The 24,593-nt window shown below is 39.4% G+C and overlaps 1 protein-coding gene across 5 annotated transcripts in view; it reads left to right on the top strand.

Annotated features, from left to right (window-relative positions):
- The window catches only part of SORCS1 (sortilin related VPS10 domain containing receptor 1), a 581,948-nt gene that overhangs the window by 484,459 nt on the left and 72,896 nt on the right, over positions 1–24,593 (top strand). For all 5 annotated transcript variants that reach the window (XM_061162594.1, XM_061162593.1, XM_061162595.1 and 2 more), the window contains exon 18: positions 5,120–5,291. In XM_061162594.1, the coding sequence (XP_061018577.1) occupies positions 5,120–5,291 (172 nt within the window). The remainder of the gene's footprint in view (positions 1–5,119; positions 5,292–24,593) is intronic.

Below are 24,593 nucleotides of genomic sequence, written 5' to 3'. Positions count from 1 at the left end.
AGTGAAAAGAGCTAAAGCTTAAAAAATGCATCGACCACAGATCATGAAACTGTCTCTTAAACCCAAAACTTACTCTTTATGACTAAACCATGGGCAGTTTGAACAATATTAAGGAAGGACTTGATGTGATCCAGTTTGATCTGAAGATAATTTTGGCAGAAAGAGCATGGCTTCTGCTTTCAGGGAGTTTGTATAATGCTGTGCTTATTTGTTCAGTCCTGTCCGACTCTTTGCATTCCCATGGACTATAGCCCGCCAGACTCCTCTGTCCATGGGATTCTTCAGGCAAAAATACTGGAGTGGATTGCCATGCCCTCCTCCAGGGGATCTTTTCAACCCAGGAATCAAACCAGGGTCTCCTGCATGGCAGGTGGATTCTTTACCAGATGTAATAGCAAGCAGATATTTAAAACTTTAAGTAAGTAAGTAAGTGAAGTCACTCAGTTGTGTCCAACTCTTTGCAACCCCATGGGCTGTAGTCTGCCAGGCCCCTCCATCCATGGGATTCTCCAGGCAAGAATACTGGAGTGGGTTGCCATTTCCTTCTCCAGGGAAACTTCCCAACCCACTGATTGAACCTGGGTCTCCTGCTTTGCAGGCAGACTCTTTACCATCTGAGCCACCAGGGAATTAGTATTTAAAAGTTTAAATGCTAATTTTTTTATTACCTTATGATATTTAATATTTATTAAGGTCTTGAAATGTGACATACTTTTTTCTATGTCCTTTTGAATGCATTATCTCATTTAATCCTCCCAAGAACTTTAGGAACAGTTTCTATATACCTATTTTATAGGCAAATAACCCAAACATTAGAGTCTGGGTAAATTGCCCAAGTTTATATAATGTATAATAGCCTGCATTTAAATTCAGGCAGTTTGGTTCCAGAACACTAGTTTTAACCACCAGGACAGTGATCTTTAATCCTGGCTGCACACTAGAATCACCAGGGGAAATTAAAAACAAAAACACACTGATGCCCAGAATTCTCATTTAAACTGATTTCTGTGGGCAGAGTCTTAACATTACAGAGAGGGTTGTGACTGACTAAGCCAGACTATATTGTCACCTTAACATACATGGAATAGTCACAAATATCTATAGCAAACATTTGTACTGTAAACATCTGTACCAAAATTGTAAGTTAAAAACAAAAACAAAAACTGCTAAATAGTCAAATCACAGGATATGAAGACTTTTGATGCTTTTTCCAATTTTACTCCCACAAAGAAAAACTACAACCTTCATCTTTTTAAAGACTGACAGGCAGCGCAGAAGCAAAATCAAAGAGGGTAGGGGTAAAAAGGAAAAGGTGACAGAGTATCAAAAAGAAGGAAGAGAATAGCTGAAATTGGGGTTGTTGAAGTAATAAGACACCATCTACCCATGAGCAGTCGGTAATATCAAAGGCGTATTTGAGGAATGTTTCCTTTCAGTAATTGTACAAAGACTCCCTTGCCATTGCAAAGCACTTTTCTTCTTGGCAGATTGAAGAATGTTTTACCAACTAAATGCATCCCAGTAATATTCAGAGCTTAGGTCCAACATAATCATAAGTTGCCTTGTTATTGCGGAGGTAAGCAGCCCCATTTAATAACATATAAAATGTATTATTCATTTATGTAACTCAGACCCAGGGACAGCTGCTGGGATGAAAATAGAACTATTCTGTAATGCACAAAGCAGGTGTGTGCTTACTTGAGTAAATGAACTCTGTATTTCTGCTCAATTTTCTTGTAAATTTCAGAGACCGTTCTGGTAGGGCTAATGTGAAGCCATTTTCATCCAGGAAATAAAATGGTCTCAGAATGATTTTTAATGAGCATTGAAAAAATTACCAATGGTCTTTTCTGTGGCAGAATCCCAGGGGAATGGATTCGTGCTTTGTATTTAAGCAGAACTCCTGTTGCTACAGGCTTCAGGAAAGCCCAGGGTGGTGATTGGTCAGAACAGTGATGCACAAAAGGAATGTCCTCTAGCTGATGATGCTGGCGATGATGGTGAGTCCATGCCGCCAGAGCTGCTTGCCAAGATAGAGTCACAGGTGTGCTTGGACGCTAAGTGATTAAAGTTATAACCTGCCTTTAATGTGTGTTGTGCCTGGCTTCTGAAACACGCAGGGAGTTTGTGATGCAGTTTAACTCACTGGGATGCCATAATTACTGTATGACATTGCTGTCACTTCTCTGCTACCATTGCTGGTACCAGAATGTCACCATTCTCCAGTGTCCGCATCTTTTTTTTTTTTCCCCAGCTGCCCTTATTTTCTTTCAAATCAGCCTATAGTCATAAGCACCAACATGGACTTTTCAAAATATTTAATATCAGATAGGATGATCTGAAGATGTTTAGACATGGCAGTGACCAGTCAGAATGAGTAGGGATCTCAGTACAGGAGCAGGATTTAGGAAGCTCCCTGGTGTATTAGGTGTTAACCCATTCACTTCCAGATTGCCAGGAAAAGCAAGGACTCCAAGGATAGGGGTTAACATAGCAGGATTGGTGGGTGTGGTGCCTGCAGGGTTTGGGGCCAGTGATGATAGCCAGTTTCTTGACAGATATTTCAACATTTAAACTCTATACAGTCATCCCAATGTGGACCTAGTGAGTATCAGTCTTGCATATCTGGGGCCCAAGTATGCCCTCAATGAGGAGCTTAAAGTTCACAGTCACACAAAGGAAGAAAATCATACAAGGCATTGCTGATTCCTATAAGTAAATCATAAGGATTCCTGTAAGAGATGACACATGTCTCACCTAATTTAAAGAGGTAGTGCAGTACAGTGGTAACAAATACATGTATCCTAGATCCAAATTGTCTAGGTGCTAGCTGTGTGATCTTGAGAAAACTAGTTTAAGTTCTGTGAATCTTTATTTCTTCATCTATTTATTGGGAGTAGTGATACCTTCTTTATTAGGGATAGTTTGAAAGCAAATCATGTTCAGAACTTCGCATAGTGTCTAGAACATATTAGTGAAAGAGTTAGTCATTCAGTTGTGTCCAACTCTTTGCAATCCTTGGACTGTAGCCCACCAGGTTCCTCTGTCCATGGATTTCTCCAGGCAAGAATACTGGAGTGGGTAGCCATTCCCTTATCCAGGGGATCTTCCCAACCCAGGGAATGAACCTGGGTCTCCTGCATTACAGGCAGATTCTTTACTATCTGACCACCAGGAAAGCCCCGAACATATTAGTACTCTCTACATTTGAACTTCTTATGATTTTACTTTCACAATCAGGAAAAGAGAGGAGATAAGCTGCCACTTAAAGTGTGGATAAGTTTTAGGCAGCTGATTAGGCAAAAAGATGGACATGGAAGCAGAAAGAACAGAAGAAAAGAAGTACTTTCCAGAGGATTGAAAAGAGAAGTTTGGCTAAAGCAGAATGAGCTGGTTGGGGAGAAAGAGTCCAGGAAAGTAGAACAAAGTTAGTTTATGGAGGGCTTCAGGCCCAAGTTAGAGGATTTGTGATTTATTCTAAGGAAATTGGAATTTGTGAAGGTTGTGAACAGGGGGGGATAGATAATAATGTTAAGTAAAATAACTGATAACTTTTCATAATCACTTACTAATTGTCAGGGTGGTTTTAAGTGTTCTGTGTACATTAATCCATTTCATCCTTATGGTTACCCTATGAGGTGAGTTTAATATTAATACTTGGCCTTACAGTCATCTATAGTGTTAAAAGTGCTTTCCCAGATGGCACTTAATTTTATTTTCTCGATCGTGCTTTTAGGTAGTCAGTCTTGAAACTTAAGGACAGAGAAAGGACTTTGGCTAGATTTGAAGTAGCTGGTAAGCAATAGCCTGCACACTGCCAGATTTTGTAAATAAAGTTTTATTAGAACCCAGATTCATTTGTTCTTTTATGCATTCTCTATGTCCACTTTAATGTTACAACCCGAGAGTTGAGTACTTGTGACTAAAGCTATATAACCTGCAAAGCTAAAACATTTATTCCCTGGCACTTTATGTGAAAAGTTTGTCAACTTATGGTCTAGAAGAACTTGTGGTCTAGAAGAAAAGTTTGTCAACTTATGGTCTTGGACTTTTGATTGCTTCCATTTTGAGATCTACCGGTACCTTCCTCAGGTAGATTGGAGAAACCAAATATATGAAAACGTAATGTGGCTGCTGTGGACTCCACACAAAAAAAGATGATGAAGACATAACATTGGGCCTCAAAAGTCTTAAAGAAAACCCACAGATCCTAATTTACTATAAATCTGATAAATTGTATAGGACGGTATCATAATTCTTTTTTTCTGTTAAGGCTAAAACAAGAAAAAGCAAAATAGAGGGAGGATGTACTCAATCTATAGTCTAAAGTTTCCTTAATGTGAAATTTCAATAGTTTAGGCATTATATCGCATAAAATATTGAGTAGAAACTCTCAAGTTTAGCCACCTTTCTGTTCTGTACTATGAGAGCAACAGTTTGTACATGTCTAATGTTGAGACATATAATGCATAATAATCTATTCTTTCTTTGAACTGTACCTTCCTTTGCAATATATACATGTATATATTACAATATATATAGTACTCATTCTGACCTTTAATTATATAGCCTTTGAAGTGTTTTCTGGACTATCCATGTATAGATGGTAAAGAATCCACCTGCAGTGCAGGAGACCTGGGTTCAATCCCTGGGTTGGGAGGATCCCCTGGAGGAGGGCATGGCAACCCACTCCAGTGTTCTTGCCTGGAGAACCCCCATGGACAGAGGAGCCTGGTGGGCTACAGCCCATGGGGTTGCAAAGAGTTGGACATGACTGAGCAACTCAGCTCACATCTTTTCACCTGAATTATAAACCTATTGTGGGTAAGGAAAGACCACGTCTTCTCCTGCTATGCATTTCCCACAACTCCAAAGTGAAATCGTATATCTATCGACTAAGTGAATAAAAGCATAAATTTAAAATGGTAAAAATGATGCAATATGCTCCTATGATGATTTTCCTCTCTGTTGGGTGCTTACTATAAACAAACTGTGATCTTCCTGACACCATGAAAGGGAGTTATTGCTAGCCCTCAGGGCTAGGCAGAAGGTTTGAAAAGTTGGGAGTGATCCAAATTATCATGAGCTGAATTACAATTTGGGCTTTTCCCCCATGTAGGTATAGAAAGGTGGTTTCCAATAACTGCACTGATGGAGTGAGAGAACAGTACACAGCCAAGCCACAGAAGTGCCCGGGGAAGGCCCCGCGGGGGCTCCGGATCGTCACGGCTGATGGAAAGCTGACGGCGGAACAAGGGCACAACGTTACTCTTATGGTGCAGCTGGAAGAGGTAGGACCGGGCCCTGCCTCCCCTCTACCTTCTAGAGTCAGTGACGTTTGCTGAGAAATCATGCTTTGGTTTACATGTCTTTTTGTCTTTGTTTACATAGATACAATTTTTTTATTTTAAATGTTATTTAAAATTTGTCTTCTCCTTTTAGTTCCTTGGTATTTGTTGTTGTAAGTTTTTTCTTCTCTGACACAGTTCTTCAATTACTTTTATTTCTCTGCAAGTTGTTCTTCATTCTTACTGAACCTGTAACTTCTTAGGGATTCTGTCTGGATTTAATCTTCTATTATTGGCACCTTTAGCAAAATGTTTTCTCAGAATACATTAATAGTATTCCTAGAACAGCTTAACACATATACATACTGAACTAACCTAAAAGCTGCTAATGCTGTCTTCCTCCTTTAACGTGAGGTCATGGCTTTTCTTTCTAAAGACAACATAACCAGTCATACATATAGCATCAAGACCAATCTAAACTAATTGAATATAATTTCCTTGATATTTGAGAGGTTTATTGTTTTAATATTAATAGTGCCTCAGGGATATTATTATAAACATCAATTATTATTTGCCAGACTATAGTTATCTGAAGTTTCTGAGTAATTAGATGGTAGAATAAGATGACATTTATATTACATATTTGAGAATATTCTGTTTACGGCATGTTTGTCATCTTATAAATGAGGAAAATGGCCTCTAAAGGATAAACATTTTCATTAAATGATCTTAATTACTAAACCAAGCTGTCCTACTTCAGCCATGTTTTCTGTGTACCTAAAATATGGCGAACACTGCTTTCAGCCATGGGATTGCAAGGGAATCTGAAAAGTTCACAGTGACACCAGGATACAGATATACAACATTGTCTTCTCCCCTTCTCTTCTGATAGTTCAGTGACTCTCCATCTCTAACATACATAAAAATTACCCGCTGAGCATGTTAAAACAGTTTTCTGGGCTGCATCTTCAAAGATTCTCATACAGGAGGTTGAGGTAAGACCCAAGAGTATCCTTTTCTAACAGGGTCATAGGTTATGCATTATGCTTCAAGAAAAAAGAAAGAAAGAAACAAGGGCAACATCAAGAGGCACAGGCCAGTCCGAGAGGCTCTAGAGGGTGACTTGAAGGGGAAAAGATGCAGTTAGGATTACATTGTCAGGTTTGCTCAAAATACTTAGTATTTTAATTTCCATAGAAAAGCTTGTGATCTAATGAGTTGGAATTCCTGGCTCCACTGATGCTGTTGCTTTCAGTCCAAGGACCACTTAGACAAGCACTGCTCTAACCTAATACCCTTTTTTCCTGTCTCCTTAGTAAGTGCCTTTTAACCATACCCAGTGTTCTAAACACTAAGGTTCCCCAATGTTCTTCAGTTGGAACTAGAAAGAGATGGGCCAATTTAGGCTAGTTGGAGTCACTTGGCATTTCACAGAAATAAATCTTGGGGGAACATCTGCCTGAGGCTATGACAGACTAGCTTGCTGGAAACCAAATAAATATGTATTATTTAGAGCAAGAGTTAGAGAGAGTGGGAAAGAGAGAAATACATACTCAAAAAAGGAGGAGGAGGACTTAGGAAATTTCAATTCTTTTCTTGAGAGATAGGAAGCTCATTATGATAACTTATACTGTATTTCATGTTGTATTTCCCCTCAAGAACTTTGCCAGTTCATCTATCACACTGTATAAGATTTCAGATTCCCAGTAGAAGGTCAGACAGAAAGTGTTGGCTAAACATCTGTTGGTGAACTTGAGGTTGGGAAGATAAAGATTGGACTTCAGAGTTACCAAGTCAGCTGGAACTGATAATGTTAAATCCTAGAGAGGAGAGAAACATAGAGAAGTTGTACAATATTCTGTGTCCTTTGTTTCCTTGGGGGATTCCATGGTGGCTTAATTGGTACAGAATCTGCCTGCATGCATGCCCAGGTTCAATCCCTGGGTTGGGAAGATCCCCTGGAGAAGGGAATGGCTACCCACTCCAGTATTCTTGCCTGGAGAATTCCATGGACAGAGGAGCCTGGCAGACTACAGTCCATGTGGTTGCAAAGAGTTGGACACAAGTGAACCACTACCACTTTTCACTTTCATTTTTGTTTCCTTGAGTTATTTGACAATACCTGAGGGATGCAGATAAAACAGCAAGTAATCACTTAGGATATGAAGTCAAACATAGGTTTCAGAAGTATTACATTTTGAGGAGAAAGAAAAAAATTGAATTTAGAGTCTATCAAGGGGAAAGCCCTGGTGAATGATACAAGACTAGGTCCTGTAAAGCTCTATGCTAGGAGTAAGGACAAAATGAAATTAGACCAGACTCTCTACTGCTAAAATCCCATCTGAAATTATTTCAGCCTAATCATTATTAGAATGATTTTCCCCCATTTTAAATGTCTGTCAGAAACTGTAACAAATCCTCTTTAGAGGAAAATAGCATATACCAATGGCCTTACTACTTTCTTTTTTTCATGTAAAATTTAGGGTATTTAAATAACTACAGATATATCAAGAATCAGGACCAAGAACAGGAAAAAAAAAAAAAACAGAAAAAGAGCATATTTCCTGAGATACGATTAATATGTTTATGAATATGGGACAAGATATAAAATTTAATCCCACAGCAGTCATCAGTAGGTGGCAGTATTCAAATGGAAGTCATAGAACTACAGGTATAGGTACTGATATTAAGAATTTAGAGGGGTTTATAGTAGATTGAACCCAGATGAGTGAAGGATCAGTTTATTAGAAGCAATGACAGTAGGGAATATAGCATTTGGAACATAAGAGGAAAAGAGTAGAAAATAGGAAAAAGAATAATGAGAACAAAGGAAATGGTGGAAAGAGTGAACACAGTCATCCTGAAGGGGAGGAACTGTTAAGGAGCCAGAATTATTTTTGGAGAGATAATGTCAGAGAATTTTCCAAAAATTGGCAAGTGATATCAGCATATCAACACAGAGATTGAAGAGAATCTGTAGACTCAAAGCAGGGTATGCACAGAGGGAAACCACTTTTAGATATTGTATTCAAACTACTGACATCATCTAAAAACAGAAAATTTTAAAGCAGTGCAGACAAAAATGGAATGACATGTTTGAAGTGCTGGGGAAAAAATAGTGAAGCTAACGCAAAAACATTTTTCAGACAAGCAAAAATTGGAATGAGTCATATAAGCTGATTTCTGTGAAAAGAAACACTAAAGGTAATTGTTCGGGCATAAAGAAAATGACCCCAGGCAAAAGCACAGAAATAACGGAAAGAATGAAGAATAAGAAAGAAGGTGGATATGCTGGTGAACTGAAGTTAATAGCAATTTTGTAGACCAATCATGCTAATCAGTTGTGGGACTTAAAATACATGCAGAATTAAAATACATGACAACAATAATATAGTATGTGAAAAGAATTAAATAGAATTAAAGTGGTTTAAGCTCCATGAAATGTCTGTGAAGAAGTATTGATAAAAATACTCTTTTATATTAGAACCAGCATGTTCAGAATGTGTGCTTTAATATCTAGTCACAAGTAAAAAACAGTAAGGTAATGCTGAACTATCAAACTACTGGGAGGAGAACTGGATGAATATTAAGAGCCTCATTAATCAAAATAAAGTAAAAAAGAGAGAAGAGGAGACATACTATCATTGAGACAAATTGAGCAGATATGAAAATGGTATATGCAAACACAGATATTTCAGTAGTTATATAAAATAAATAATTGGTTGTTTTTGTGGCTTGCTTAAGAAATGTATCTAGCCCAAGATTGTGAAGATATCATACCACGCGTTTTTTTCTTTACCTTTCACCTTTAAGCCTAAGATCCATTTTGAACAAAATTGTTTCAGGCAAGGGCCAAAGTTTATATATTTTTTCCATATATGTAGCCAGTTGACCCAGCACCATCGAAAGACAAATATTTTCACACTGAATTTCTATATGGTCAATTGATTTATGACATAAGAATGTACATATATATGTGCACATATGTATGTGCTTTATGTCACATGAGACTGCAGTACAGTAGATAAAGTATTATCTTTTCAGTAAATGGTGCTGCAGTATTGGATATGAGGGAACACATGAATCTTGACCTCTCAAAACACACCAAAATAATCTTAACTGGACTGTCAGTCTAATTTTGAAAGAGAAAACTAAAGTGCTTAAAGGAAAACACACAAGGGTATCTTCATGACCTTGGATTAGGAAAATATTTTTTAAACAGGAAAGAAAACCTTATAATATAAATAAAAATATGATTTAATAAGATTACATTAAAATTGAGAATTTCTTTTCTTCAAAAGACATTATTTTTAAAAACCATAAAGGTGAAATCTAGAGGGGAAGAAGTTATTTTCAGTATACACTTTCAATAAGGGACTCATACCCAGAAAAATATAAATAAATCCTACAAATCAATAAGAAAAATTCCATCAACCTAGTAGAAAATGTACAGATGATTTAGAAATCTCAAACCACTTTGCCAATAAGCATATGAAAAAATTACCAACACCACCGCTTATCCAGAGAATGCAACTTAAAACTATAATAAATTATTGCTATGTACCCATCAGAAGACTGGTATTTTAAAAGACTAACAATATCAAGTGGTGCTGTTGGGGCAACTGGTCAGTCGTCATGTGCTGTTAGGAGTGTAGATTGGCACCCTGGAGACCAGCTTGACATGAAATACTATACCTGAATACATGTACAACCTAAGCGGCATTTCCACTCCAAAGATATATTCATCAGAAATGCATACAGTGCAAACTATTATAGATAGGATAAGTAAACAACAAGGGCCTATTGGCACAGGGAACTATATTCAATATCCTGTGATAAGCCATAATGGAAAAGAGTATGAAAAAGTAAATATATATATGCATATGTATAACTGAATCACTTTGTTGTGTACGATAAATTAACTCAACATTGTAAATCCAACTATGCTTCAATGAAATTTAAAAACAAAGAGAAATGCATTCAAACGTGCATAAGAACATATGTAAAATAATATGCATAGCAGAGGAATTCCTAAGAGCTCAAAAACTGAAAATAAACAGCAATATTAGCACAGAGAAATAAGTGACAATATACATATAAAATGGAACACCATGCAACAATGAAAAAGAACAAACTACTGCTATGTACAGAAACTTGAATAACTCTCATAGCTAATATTGAGCTAAAGGAATCATACTGAAAAAATGCATATTATATGTCTACCTAGTTAAACTGCAGAAAAATAAGCAAAGCTGATTTACGTTGATGGGAATGAGAATAAGTATTAGTATTTGGAGGGGGAGGGGCAGGGACAATTTTTGGACTATTGGCAATTTAAAATTTCTTGGTGATTAATGAATGCATCTACTTTGTAAAATTCAGGTTGTATATTTAATGGTATGCATATGTTTCTTTATGCATAGCATGTTCAACAAAAAGCTGACTTAAAAATCATTTTAGAAATTCAAATAAAATAGAATACTTTGTATTTAAATCTTTAAGCAGTAAGGAAACAGGAAACTATTAAGGAGATATTCATTTTCCAGACTAATCCTATACCCTGTGGTGAAGCTGAAGGCCCCTTTCCCAAAGACATAAGGAACCTGATTATGAAACTCAGAAGAACATCATCTTTTGAAGCAACAGACATCAATGCCGGAGCAGGATTCAGAATTTAGATTTTTATTTCATTTTGAAGAATGCAGTAGAGGAAAATCTGAAATAAAAAATCAGTCCTGGTCAGCTCCAACCTGCGTGCACCCTCCAGGGACAGAGGCCAGGCTCTCATCTATTTGATGTCATTTTCCATGCAACCAGGATGATCAGGCAACTCAAACTTGGCTGAGTGATGTGGGAACAAATTGGGGACTCTGGTTCTAAGATGTGTAAAGTCATGCCTTCTGGGCACAAAAAGGAAAAAAAAATAACAAGTCAGTTCCTTCCACTTAAATGGGCAGAGGTACAAGAGCAAGGATGAATCCACTGCCTGCAGCTGTCAGAGTCGGCCCCTTGATTTTCTTGTCTCCTAGCACAGAGCGCAAGGCCTTAAGTACTGTCCCCATATCAGGAGGCTCCAGAAAGCTCACATTTGATTGTGAGATTCTGTGCTCCTGAATCACAAACTCTCCTTACAGAAACAACATCAAGTTCTCTGTTAATCTCTGGATTATATACGCAGGCAGAGCTGAAGCCTGTGATAAGCAATGTGAAATATAGGAGAGCAGAAAGTCTTATAGATCCTGGGGAGCATTGAGACTTGAAAAAAAGATCCCATTTGTGAGTGCTTGCATGGATTGTCTCATATAGATCCTGCAGCGGGTAAGTAAGCACTACTGTTATCATTTTATAGATGGTACAGTGGAAGCACAGAAAGGCAGAGTAACTCACCTAAGATCACACAGCCAGCTACAGTAACGGAGCCAGGAGTCAAATCCAGGACCTATGGTACCCTGCCTTTCTATCACTTCTCTATAGTGGAAACAACCATTTTTCTGGCAAAGAACTTCATGCAGTTCCCAAGGCTTCCTAGAAACGCTTGGCTGGGGCAGGTAGTAACAAGGATCAAGGAGTAGAAAGAATAGGCAGAATTATCTATGTCCAAGCCAAGCTGGGCTATGGCTGCTGCTATATTCTTTTTTTTCTTTTTTCACCCATCTTTTTTTTTTTTTAATCGAAGGATAATTGCTTTACAGAATTTTGTTATTTTCTGTCAAACCTCAAAATGAATCAGCCATCGGTATACATACATCCCCTCCCTTTTGAACCTCCTCCTATCCTCCCCACCATCCCACTCATCTGTATGTAAACCAAGATTTCCTCCTGGATTTTCTGAGAATATCCATGGCTTTTGAAATCAGCTTCTTGAAAACCATCTCAGCAATGAGAGAAGCTAAATCCACTCTTGGGTGTCCTCCTCTTTGTAAAACTATGCCTTTATTGAATGACTACAGTATTTCTAGCACTAAAAAAATGTTGGAAAACAGAATATGAATGCAGTGCTTGAGGACTTTAACATCTATGTATACCAAACTTCTCCAGAGTCTTGGGTATGAATCTGGCTATAATATTGCTTAATTAAATTTAAAACAAACAAACAAAAAAAAACGCTATGTATGCTACTGGTAATACATGTATTCTCTACATCCTCTTCAAAATTTCTGAATTCACTTCTCATTTCAATTTGTTCCTAAATTTACTTTGAGTAGAGTGTCTGACTTGCTCTCATATTTAGCGCCAGTTCTTTATAACAGTGGGGATATTAATGCCATGCTTATGATGCCCGTAAAGTGGCAAGTCCTCCAGGTGCCACAAGAGGTCCCAGCTACATTTTGACATGACACTGTAGTGTGATTACTGAGATGTGGGCAGAAGATTTCCAAGCCAGGATAATATTCTATCATTTGGACACCAAGGATCATGCTTCTGCATCTCATGGTTTATTCCTGGTTCAACTTTCTTCTCCGAGTTTGTCTCATGGCTGTGGGGCTAGGTTAGGTTAAGGACTGATGCTACCCCCTCCACCTTTGTCCTCAGCTGTGTGTGTGTGTGTATGAGCTTAGTCGCTGTTGTGTCTGACTCTTTGCAACCCCATGAACTGTAACCCCCCAGGCTCCTCTGTCCATGGGATGCTCCAGGCAAGACTACAGGAGTGGGTTGCCATGCCCTCCTCCAGGGGATCTTCTCAACCCAGGGATCGAACCTACCCTATCTTTGTCCTCAGTTACTTACATATAACCCCCCACCCCACCCCACATAAGCTGTGTCCACTTTGTGTATCAATAAAGCACTAGAGACCTGAGGAGTCAACTATTCCACCAGTTACTTATGTATGTGTGTTTATTTGTTCTTCAACAAATATTTTACGAGTTCCAACCTTGTAGGAACTCAAACCCTTCAAATACTTTTCATTTATGAGTAGACATATTTCAACTTGTGGAGCTACATGTTTTGGAGTAACTAGGACCTCTGCTGTATCAAGTTTTAAGTAGAAATTTAAGCATACAATATAGAAAATACTAAGTAGTTTGTATTTATTCAAAACAAAAAAATAATTTGTTGGATACATTATAATAAAATCTGTTTTAGATCATTATAAATATCTATATCACTAGTATATAATAGCAACCATCTCTTTTCTGACATCTCCCAGTAAATGATCAATATTATTAAGACATGAATCATGTCCTGCCTGGTTGTAACTCTGCTCACCATGTCTGCAATATTGGTAGGAACTCAATAAATGTGTGTGGATTTGAATATGCTTCCTCCAGGAGAGTAGAGATAAAGCCTAAACTTGAAAAGGCTCTTAAAATTCAAATAAAACCCTAAACATGTTAGTCTTCATCTGAAGTCTAAAGCCCTTCCTTTTTATGTATTAGTGCATGTCCTAATTCTAACATAAGAATAGCAATGAAAATCTTGCTAAAACCAGAGCAAAGAAAACTTCTTATTGACTGTAGATAATCAAAGGTACACTGATGCTTATAGCTCTGTGTATAATAGTTGAGACCTGAGCCAAAATTTTTCCAATTTGAGAAATGAAAGAAATGTGATCACTTTTTGTAAATGGCATGTGAGGCTACCACCTTCCCCCGCCACACACACATCTAGGTGACACAATGGCTCCATACACAAATCCTTGGAAACCACACAGCTTGGTTACTCAGAGAACAACAGAATTCTGTTAATGCTGATGAAAAGTCCCCTTGTCAGGAACCCCATCTCTGCTGCTTTGAGGGTTCTCTACAAATATATGAGAATAAAAGAATCTTCATTGGAAGCAACAAGGTGAAGGAGCCAGTCTTGCTTCCATCCCAGACCTACTCATTGTGGAGGATTCACGAGCACAGCCGTTTGAACACACCCACACTCACACTACAATATGCATTTATGCATCATTTTTTTCTTAAGGACAAAGAACAATGATCCAGGAACAACCAAGAGGGGAGAGGAAGAATCCATGAAGCTGTGTTTAAGAAGCTTAACATTTTACATTTTGTAATGGCTCCTGAATTTTAGGAAGCTGATCAAAAGTGTTCTGCAGAGAGACCCCAGCAGCATCCAGTGAGGGGTAGCATCTGTCTGGAGACTTGCTTAAGATGGATATCCCCTGGACCACTAATGAGCACCTAATGAGTCTATAGACTTTCAATGTGATAACTCGGCTTTCTAGAGAAATCCAATGTGACAACCTGAAGGCACAGGATGAATGGTGAAGGCCCTAATCAGTCTTAAGAACTCAACAAAAGTGATTTGGAAGGCAGTCATTTGAGAGGACTGCTAGGCGGAAGTAGTATCTGCATGTTACAGGAGATAATTAAATCTGTTTTAAACAGCTGTAAGAATAAAGAGATGCAATTCACTGCATAATTTAAGACTTTTAAATTAAATCTGAGGCAGGGGACTAAAATTAAAAACTTTGATCCGTATCTCATTGTTTTAATACTTCAATTTACATACAAAGCCTGGAACTTAATAAGGAAAATTCATGATTATAACTTCTTCTGTGAGATTTAACTTGGAAATGTGAAGGCTGTGTCCTCATTAAATGGATTTCAATGAGCTGTAATTTCACATACATTGAAAGACTTACAGCCACATAAAAGTAACCACAGTATAATAACACCTCATAAATTTTGCAGAATGCTGCCCACCATCAGATGGTAGAAAAGATGACTTTTGATAACTGTGTGTGTGAGTGTGTGTGTGTGTGTATGTGTGTGTGTGTGTGAGAGAGAGAGAGAGAGAGAGACACTCATCTGTTGAATTGATAAAGGGAGCTGACCTACTTTTTCATTTGGAGAAAGAGTTGGCATGAAGAGTTCGCAGGAAGTGTTAAGTCCAGGCAGGTATCTATCACTTTCTAAGCCAGCCCAGATCTGACTCAGAAGATTCAGCTGTTTTCTTCTTCCACACAAAGGAATGGAAGCTGATTTCAATGAGCCATGGAGATTTAAGAGGCTTTCTCATGTATTATTCCTTACTCCATGCAGCTTTATTCTCTTTGACTCTAAGCAAGGTGGTAATTGAGCCACTTCATTTCTTCTCCCTTGTTGCTTTGGGTTAAATAGGAAAGAAGGAAATGAGGCAGGCAATATAGATTGTCTTTAGCCAGAGGCCTGGTGCCTGAAGTTCAGGTTGAATTCAGGTTAGCAACTCTAAGGTTCTGCTTTTCTCTTCCCTCAGTACCGGTCCCATGTGCATTGGTGTATTTCTGTCCTTTAGGGTTTCAGAGAATAGGTGTTTGCAAAGCACTTCAGTGGGCCTTGACAAGCAAAGAGAGATACTTGGTTCATTACTGAGAGTTTCAGTACAGTGAACATCCCAGGGGCTGGAGTCATAAAATCATCTTCAGTTTGGATTTTCAATCTTTCAACCTGTCTGCTTCAGGCCCTCCACTGCAGGGGTCCACCACCCCTTCAATCAGGGCTGGAGCCACACAATTCTTGCCCAAGTGCAGAACTTCCTTGGGTTTCTGGCTTCACACTCTGTCATTCATTATTCCATGGCTCTCTGTTTTACCCGCTCACTCCTCAGCATAATCCACCATTCACTTGTAATGGAAAATCTCCATCACAGCACTCGGATAACTTTTGCATCTTCACCTGAGAGTGGAGAGTATTTCAGCAGCCTGAAGAGGTGTTGGGATATTGTGGATTTCCACTGATGCCAATTGAAAGAATAGTAGAATTATTAACATGGTGGGTTACCTGGTCTAGAAATGATAACTAGAATCATCACCATTCTGCTCATCTTTAATTTATAGATAAAGGAATTGAGATCCAATTGTAAAATGCATTTCAGAGGACAGTTAACTGTGTCTTCTAACTTCCGGGTCACTACCTGCCTTCTGTAGGGCACTTCTTCCACACATAATACCCCTGTAGACCTCTGTAAAGTCGCTGAAATCTCATTAACCGAATAACTTGGGAAAGTGAGGAAGTGACATCCAGGCAAGAAACCATATATCCATTTTATAGGCAGGATCCCATGACTCAAGTCTACCAAGTGATGGCTAGATATAGAAGTTCTAAAAGCTATTTTAAAATGTTGACAGCATAGCATAACACAGTGTAATAATTCCAGTGCCGCCATTGTGGGTGTCAGTGTGTGTGTGTGTGTGTGTGTGTGTGTGTGTGCGCGCGTGCAGTATCATTGGTTAATATGGTATTCACCAGTGTAAAAATGTAATCTCTGGGTGGCATGTTTATGAGCAATTTGAACTTTCTTCTTTCAAATTTCATCCTCGTTCTACAGTTTTCGCAAAGAATTCATCATGGCTTTTCTCTCTTTGTTCTTTCTTCTAATAAGGTTAACATATTTTATTACATATTTTAAAACTAGAAAAGAAATATAGGTTTATTCCTAAAGGAATCTTCCTACTGTTCTTTCTTTTAAAATGCAACTTGTTCTTGTGACATACCCAAATGTTTACTTATAGAGTGACTTTTTAAAATCATTCAAAACCACTTACACAATGTACTTCATTGAGCGGCCCCAGAGATTTCCTGCCAAAGCCTGCGGGGGTGATTCCTGAAGCCACAATGCAGTGGTGGCAGACAGTGTAGCAGTGACCTTTACCACCTGAAAAAGGTTTCAAAAGCATGATGGATCAAGGTTCTGATGGCTCTATACCACAATGTCTGGATGGAGTAAGGAGGCTTCTGTTTATAGTCATTTATCTACTTATACAAGCCAAATGTTGACTTACAGTATTCTGTTCTATTCAGACAAGCACAGAAAACATAAAAAGGAAATTTGGAAATTTGCTGTTCATTTAGACACATGGTGCTACAGTTTATTTGTAAGTGAGAAGGTAAACTGTTTTGTGATGTTGTAATAGGAAGTTCTTAGTATGAGCATTAGATCCAGAAGTATCTGGATATTTAGTTAGGCAAGCTCCAAGAATCATAGTCCTCAAAGAAGAGTCTAGCCATCTGTATTTCGTCAGAAAGAAGGTGAAATGCTCATCCAGTCAGATTATTTGGTAGGTCCACAATCTGGTCTCTCTGGTATCACTGGCCTTGTCAGACCCAAATTTTTCTGATGAAATCCTAAAACCCCATGGACCACCCTTCATACTGTTGTGAATGTTCTCCCTTAAAGTCAAAGGATCCAAATCCACTGTTGCCTTTACTCTCAGAGAAGCCTGAGGGTCTGCACATTTGGAGAGATGTCTCTGCTATTGAAAAGCATCTCTGAATAGGCAAGGGGAGGAGGATAATTTTATATTTTGCAATTGTGCCAATATCTAGATATCTTGGAATTATGTATAAAGCTCAGTTTTGAAATTAAAAAGAAGCCCAGAGGGCATGCTTCAAACCAGCCCAGAAAACACTGTCCTAGCTCATCTGGTGAGGCAGCCTCAGCTTTCAGTACTAGTAATACCTCTTGGAAGAGCTGCCAGAGAAGACCAAGATCTAGGAACAGAAGACAGAGCGTGTGCAACTGCTGCTTACCATAGACCGGCCGTGTCCTGTGCTAGGACTCTGTTGGCTGTTATGCAATGGCAGGTCCAACACGGTTTCAGCAGCTGATTCCTGTTTACAGTCATCTCACTCTTTGCAAGCACTCATATTACCATGGGTCTTTACAAATGTATTTTGTAGTTTCCATGGTATTCCAGTGTATTACATTGGGATCTACTTACATCACTTTTTAATGTAGAATTTGATCTGTGCTGGCATTCCTGTAAAGAGTTTTCATTACTGAAGCTTACAGTCACTCTTGGGTCTTACCTATCAGTCAGTTCATTCTTCAGTGTCCATCTGGCAATGAGCACAATGTGTATCTGTCTTCTGTGAAAAAGGAGTTCACAGAACTCCTTAAGTTAACTTCTTCTTGAGTTAAGAAGAGCTTGGTTCAAACTCATCTTGTGACTCTAGACAAATTTTAACAGTCTTTCAGGACTGAGTCTTAATAAGGTTGAAGATTCATTCCGCAACTATATAGAAAACAATTGTTACTATTTCTGGGACAGAAAACTTTTGAGAAATGTGGTCTCTCTTTTCCCTCAGTGACCATCAGGGGATATTCTAGAACAGTCTTAACTTGCACAATTCATGTAAGAAGTCACATGCCAGAGTTCATTCTTATTGAATAAGCACAAGGGAAATAACACCTCTCTCTGTGAACTCTTTTACAGCAGCTGACAAAATCTCTTCTTTGGAGACCAGAGCAACATTATACCATAGTTTTCTCCTTTTCCATTTCTTGCTGAGACCTTGCCAATCTGAATCTAAAGTTGTTAACCTGAGTCTCATAACTTGGAGTAGGACATACAAGGCAAAGATGGATTATTTTTTGCTTTTCTAATTAATTTTATTGATGTATACTTAATTTGTAGTGTTGGTTAATTTCTGCTGGACAGCAAAGGAATTTAGTTGTATATGTATGTTCTTTTTCATATTCTTTTCCATTAGGGTTTATCACAAGATGTTGGATATAGTTCCCCATGCTATACAGAAGAACCTTATTGTTTATCCATTCTGTATATAATAGTTTGCATCTGCGAATCCCGAATTCCCAATCCATGCCTCCCCCGGCCCCACACACTTGGCCACCACAAGGCTTTTCTCTATGTCTGTGAGTCTGTTTCTGTTTCATAGATAAGTTCATTTGTGTCATATTTTAGATTGCACATAGAAGTGATATCATGTGGCATCTGTCTTTCTCTTTCTAACTTATTCACTTAGTATGATAATCTCTAGGTCCATCCATGTTGCTGCCAATGGCATTATTTCATTCCTTTTTATAGATATTCCACCCTGTATGTGTACCACATCTGCTTTATCCATTCATCTGTTGATGGACATTTAGGTCATTTCCATGTCTTGGCTGTTGGGAATAGTGATGCTCTGAATAGTGATGCATGTATCTTTTTTATAGCTTCATCCAGATATATGCCTAGGAGTGGGATTGCTGGATCTTATGGTAACTCTATTTTTAGTTTTTTGAGGAACCACTATACTATTTTTCCATGATGGCTGCACCAATTTACATTCCCAAAAGGTATATTATTTTTGGTTCACACCTCCCACCCTGCCCAGATACCTTTAGTCATAAGAAGAAAAGGCTGAAATGTCTGATTTTTGCTTCTGGCATTTAATGTTACCTAGTGATAATGTTGTTCAAATATTGTGATCAGAAGAACATTAAAATAACAACAGAAATCTAAGGCCAGAGTTGGCTGTACCCCATCATCAGCGTCTGTGTTACCTCCTGGTTATTTCCTTGTACTCAGTCAGCATTTAAATGTCAACAGTAACAGGACGGGTAGGGTGTTGTGTTTCATGCTGTTTCTTGTGTCATGCCCTACTCCACCTCTCCTTTTAAATTTGGTGAAATATTTGTTTCTCCTCCTTTACTCTTCTTTTTTAATCCTGCCGATCTTCCTCTGCCCCCTCATTTCATTTCACCCCTGGGGTAGTCAGTGTTAACAGACTGGGCTATTTTAACCACCACATTTATGCTCATGCAAACATATACAGACATACAGACTTACAGGACATGCATTTGCAAACAGATTATACCATAGGTGATTGCCTTCAATGCAGTTTTTGCTGCATAAACTTTAAAGCCCCTTCCAAGACTGAATTTCAGTAAAGCCTTTGTCAGGCCTGCCCTTGAGCATTGCAAGGACCAGCCTCTGACAAACGAGTCCAGTTTCTATCTGCAGTGGCTCCCTAATGACTTCCGGAGCATCTTGGAGTCTCATTTCTGCACCAAGGCTGTCACTGTTGAGTTACTGTAGCATTTGTTTTCCCATTTTTCTCTAAAGCCCTGTTACAGGAACTGATAAGTTCACACACCTTTCATTTCTCAGGTTAATCTTGGCCTCATTGCGGCCATTTGATCTATTTGCTTTTCTATTACAGAAGTCAGTGCTGCCCTTGGAGAATACCCACGTGGATTTCATGTGGCTTTCGGTCCTTTCTTAGGAACTTCTTTTGGACTAGTATTCTCAGTTATATGTCTATATTAGGGCACAGGACTAAATGCATTATGTCTAAAGAAGTTTATTTGACAATGTAGATATTTCCCAGCCTAAATTGTGTTTCAGAAATGTTGGCTTGTTATTTATGAGATTGAATACCTAACAAGTACCTGTCAGTGATGCACAAGATTTTCCTGATCAGTAACTCAGTTCAGTTCAGTCTTCCCAGTTGTGGCCAAATCTATGCAACCATGTGGACTGCAGCACGCCAGGCTTCCCTGTCCATCACCAACTCCCAGAGCTTGCTCAAACTTATGTTTGTTGAGTAGGTGATGCCATCCAACCATCTCATCCTCTGTTGTTCCCTTCTCCTCCTACCTTCAATCTTTCCCAGCATAAGGGTCTTTTCTAATGAGTCAGTTCTTCATATCAGGCAGCCAAAGTATTGGAGCTTCAACTTCAGCATCAGTCCTTCCAATGAATATTCAGGACTGATTTCCTTTAGGATTGACTGGTTGGATCTTCTTGAAGCCCAAGGGACTCTCAAGAGTCTTCTCCAACATCACAGTTCAAAAGATTCAATTCTTTGGCGTTCAGTTTTCTTTATGGTCCAACTCTCACATCCATACATGACTACTGGAAAAACCATAGCTTTGACTAGATGGACTTTTTTCAGCAGAGTAATGTCTCTGCTTTTTAATATGCTGTCTAGGTTGGTCATAACTTTTCTTCAAAGGAGCAAGCATCTTTTAATTTCATGGCTGAAGTCACCATCTGCAGTGATTTTGGAGCCCAAGAAAATAAAATCTCTCACTGTTTCCACTGTTTCCCCATCTATTTGCCATGAAGTGATGGGACCAGATGCCATGATCTTCATTTTTTGAATGTTGAGTTTTAAGCCAGGTTTTTCACTCTCCTCTTCACATTCATCAAGAGGATCTTTAGTTCCTTTTCGCTTTCTGCCATAAAGGTGGTGCAATCTGCATATCTGAGATTACTGATATTTCTCTCTGCAAACTTGATTCCACATTGTGCTTCATTTAGTCTGGTATTTCACATGATGTACTCTGCATATAAGTTAAATAAGCAGGGTGACAATATACAACCTTGATGTACTCCTTTCCCAATTTGAAACCAGTCCATTGTTCCATGTCCCATTCTAACTGTGGCTTCTGGACTGCATACAGATTTCTCAGGAGTCAGGTAAGGTGCTGTGGTATTCCTATCTCTTTGAGAATGTCCCACAGTTTGTTGGGATCCACCCAGTCAAAGGCTTTGGTGTAGTCAATGAAGCAGAAGTAGATGATTTCCTGGAATTCTCTTCCTTTTTCCTATGATCAAGCATATGTTCAACATTCAGAAAACTAACATCATGGCATCTGGTCCCATCTTTGCTGCTGGCAAAGAGTCGGACACGACTGAGTGACCAAACAAAACTGAACGTATGTTGGCAATTTGATGTCTGGTTTCTCTGCCTTTTCTAAATCTAGCTTGAATATCTGGAAGTTCATGGTTCATGTCCTGTTGAAGCCTTGCTTGGAGAATTTTGAGCACTACTTTCCTAGTGTGTGAGATGAGTGCAATTGTACAGTAGTTTGAACATTTTTTGGCATTGTCTTTCTTTGGAATTGGAATGAAAACTGACCTTTCCACTCCTGTGGCCACTGCTGAGTTTTCCCAATTTGCTGAGATATTGAGTGCAGCACGTTCACAGCATCATCTTTTAGGATCTGAAATAGCTCAACTGGAATTCCATCACCTCCACTAGCTTTGTTCATAGTGATGCTTCCTAAGGCCCACTTCGCTTCACATTCCAGGATATCTGGCTCCAGGTGAGTGATCATACAGTCATGGTTATCTGGGTCATGAAGATCTTTTTTGTATAAAGTTCTTCTGTGTATTCTTGCCACCTCTTCTTAATATCTTCTGCTTCTATAAAGTCCATATAGTTTCTGTCCTTTATTGTGTCCGTCTTTGCCTGAAATGTTGACTTGGTGTCTCTAATTTTCTTGTCTCTAATGTTCTAGTCTTCACCATTCTATTGTTTTCCTCTCTTTCTTTGCATTTATCACTTAGGAAGGCTTTCTTATCTCTCCTTTAAATTCTTTGGAACTCTGCATTCAGATGAATATATCCCTCCTTTTCTCCTTTGCCTTTCACTTCTCTTCTTTTCTCAGTTATTTGTAAGGCCTCCTCAGACAACCATTTTGCCTTTTTGCATTTCTTTTTCTTGGGGATGGTTTTGATCACCGTCTCCTGTACAGTGTTATGAACCTCTGTCCATAGTTTTTCAGGCACTCTGTGTATCAGATCTAGTCTTGTGAATCTGTTTGTCACTTCCACTGTATAATTGTAGGGATTTGATTTAGGTCATACTTGAATGATCTAGTGGTTTTCCCTACTTTCTTCAATTTAAATCTGAATTTTGCAATAAGGAGTTCATGATCTGAGCCACAGTCAGCTCCCTGCCTTGTTTTTGCTGACTGTATAGAGCTTCTTCATCTTCAGCTGCAAAGAATATTATCAATCTGATTTCGGTATTGACCATTTGGTGACGTCCATGTGTAGAGTCGTCTCTTGTGTTGTTGGAAGAGGGTGTTTGCTATGACCAGTGCATTCTCTTGGCAAAACTCTGTTAGTCTTTGCCCTGCTTCATTTTGTGCTCCAAGGGCAAACTTGCCTGTTACTTCAGGTATCTCTCAATTACCTACTTTCACATTCCAGTCCCCTATGATGAAAAGGACATCTTGTTTTGGTATTAATTCTAGAAGGTCTTATAGGTCCTACAGAACTGTTCAACTTCAACTTCTTTGGCATTATTAGATGAGGCATAGACTTGGATTACTGTGATATTGAATGGTTTGCCTTAGAAACAAACAGAGATCGTTCTGTCATTTTTGAGATTGTGCCCAAGTACTGCATTTCAGACTCTTTTATTGGCTATGAGGGCTACTCCATTTCTTCTAAGGGATTCTTGCCCACAGTAGTAGATATAATGGTCATCTGAGTTAAATTCAGCCATTCCAGTCCATTTTAGTTCACTGATTCCTAAAATGTTGATGTTTACTCTTACCATCACCTGTTTGACCACTTCCAATCTACCTTGATTCATGGACCTTAATTCATGGGCTTCCCTGATAGCTCAGTTGGTAAAGAATCCACCTGCGAGGGAGGAGCCAAGATGGTGGAGGAGTAGGACGGGGAGACCACTTTCTCTCCTACACATTCATCAAAAGAATAACTGAATGCAGAACAAACTTCACAAAACAACTTCTGATCGCTAGCTGAGGTCATCAGGCGCCCAGAAAAGCAGCCCATTGTCGTCGAAAGGAGGTAGGACAAAATATAAAGATAAAAAGTGAGACAAAAGAGCTGAGGACGGAGATCCGTCCCGGGAAGGGAGTCTTAGGCGGCATTGCTTGGGGTAGGGTCTGGGCCTGAGTGCCCTGAGGACAATCGGAGGGAGCTTCTGTGAGTTGCCAACTTGAAATGTGGGAGACCAAAAGAGAGAGAGAAAATTAACCGGCCGGAACACACTGCCTGCCGTTTGCAGAACAAAGGGACCGAGAAAGTCCAGAGAAGAGCTCGCAGGCTACAGACAGACCCAGCGCCGCCGGAGGCAGGAGGAAGTGGGGAGAGGAAGGTCGCGGCGAGACACAGGGCGCAGGCACCCGACCGGCGCGGGCGGGGACTGGGGCTGGGGACCCGGAGGGCAGAGGGCGCAGGCACCCGACTGGCGCCAGCGGAAACTGAAACTGGGTCCGCGGAAGGGAGTGGGTGCACCACACCTGGGGATAGCGCGCCCATCAAGCCCCTCGCTGCCTGGACCGCTCTGACGGGGAAGGCACAGAGAGCAGGCGCAGCTTTTCGTTCCGCGCTTTTGTGGAACACCCGAGGGCTGGAACCTCTCGCAGCGCGGGCGCGCTCCATATAGAACAGCCGGGAGCCTGAGCAGCGCAGACGGAGAAAGCAGCGTCAGCCCCTCCCGGCAGCGCCAGTTCCGCCCCTCAGAGCGACGGAACTAGCTACCTAAATAAGAGTCCACCTCCGCCCGCCTGTGTCAGGGCGGAAATGAGGCTCTGAAGAGACCGGCAAACAGAAGCCAAATAAACAAAGGGAACCACTTCAGAAGGGACTGGTGCAACAGATTAAAATCCCCGTAGAAAACACGGACTACACCGGAAGGGCCCTATAGATATCGAGCAGTGTAAGCTGGAACGAGGAGCTATCTGAAACTGAGCCGAACCCACACTGACCGCAACAGCTCCAGAGAAATTCCTAGATATATTTTTACTTTTATTTTTTTTTCTAAGTAAGGAAGGAAAAAAAAAATTTTTTTTCTTTTTTTATTTTTTCTTTTTTATTTTTTC

The sequence above is a fragment of the Dama dama genome, chromosome 15, assembly GCF_033118175.1.
Source record: "Dama dama isolate Ldn47 chromosome 15, ASM3311817v1, whole genome shotgun sequence".
Lineage (NCBI taxonomy): Eukaryota > Metazoa > Chordata > Mammalia > Artiodactyla > Cervidae > Dama > Dama dama.
Note: the sequence above shows the minus strand (reverse complement) of the source record. Positions and strands in the feature narration are given on the sequence as shown.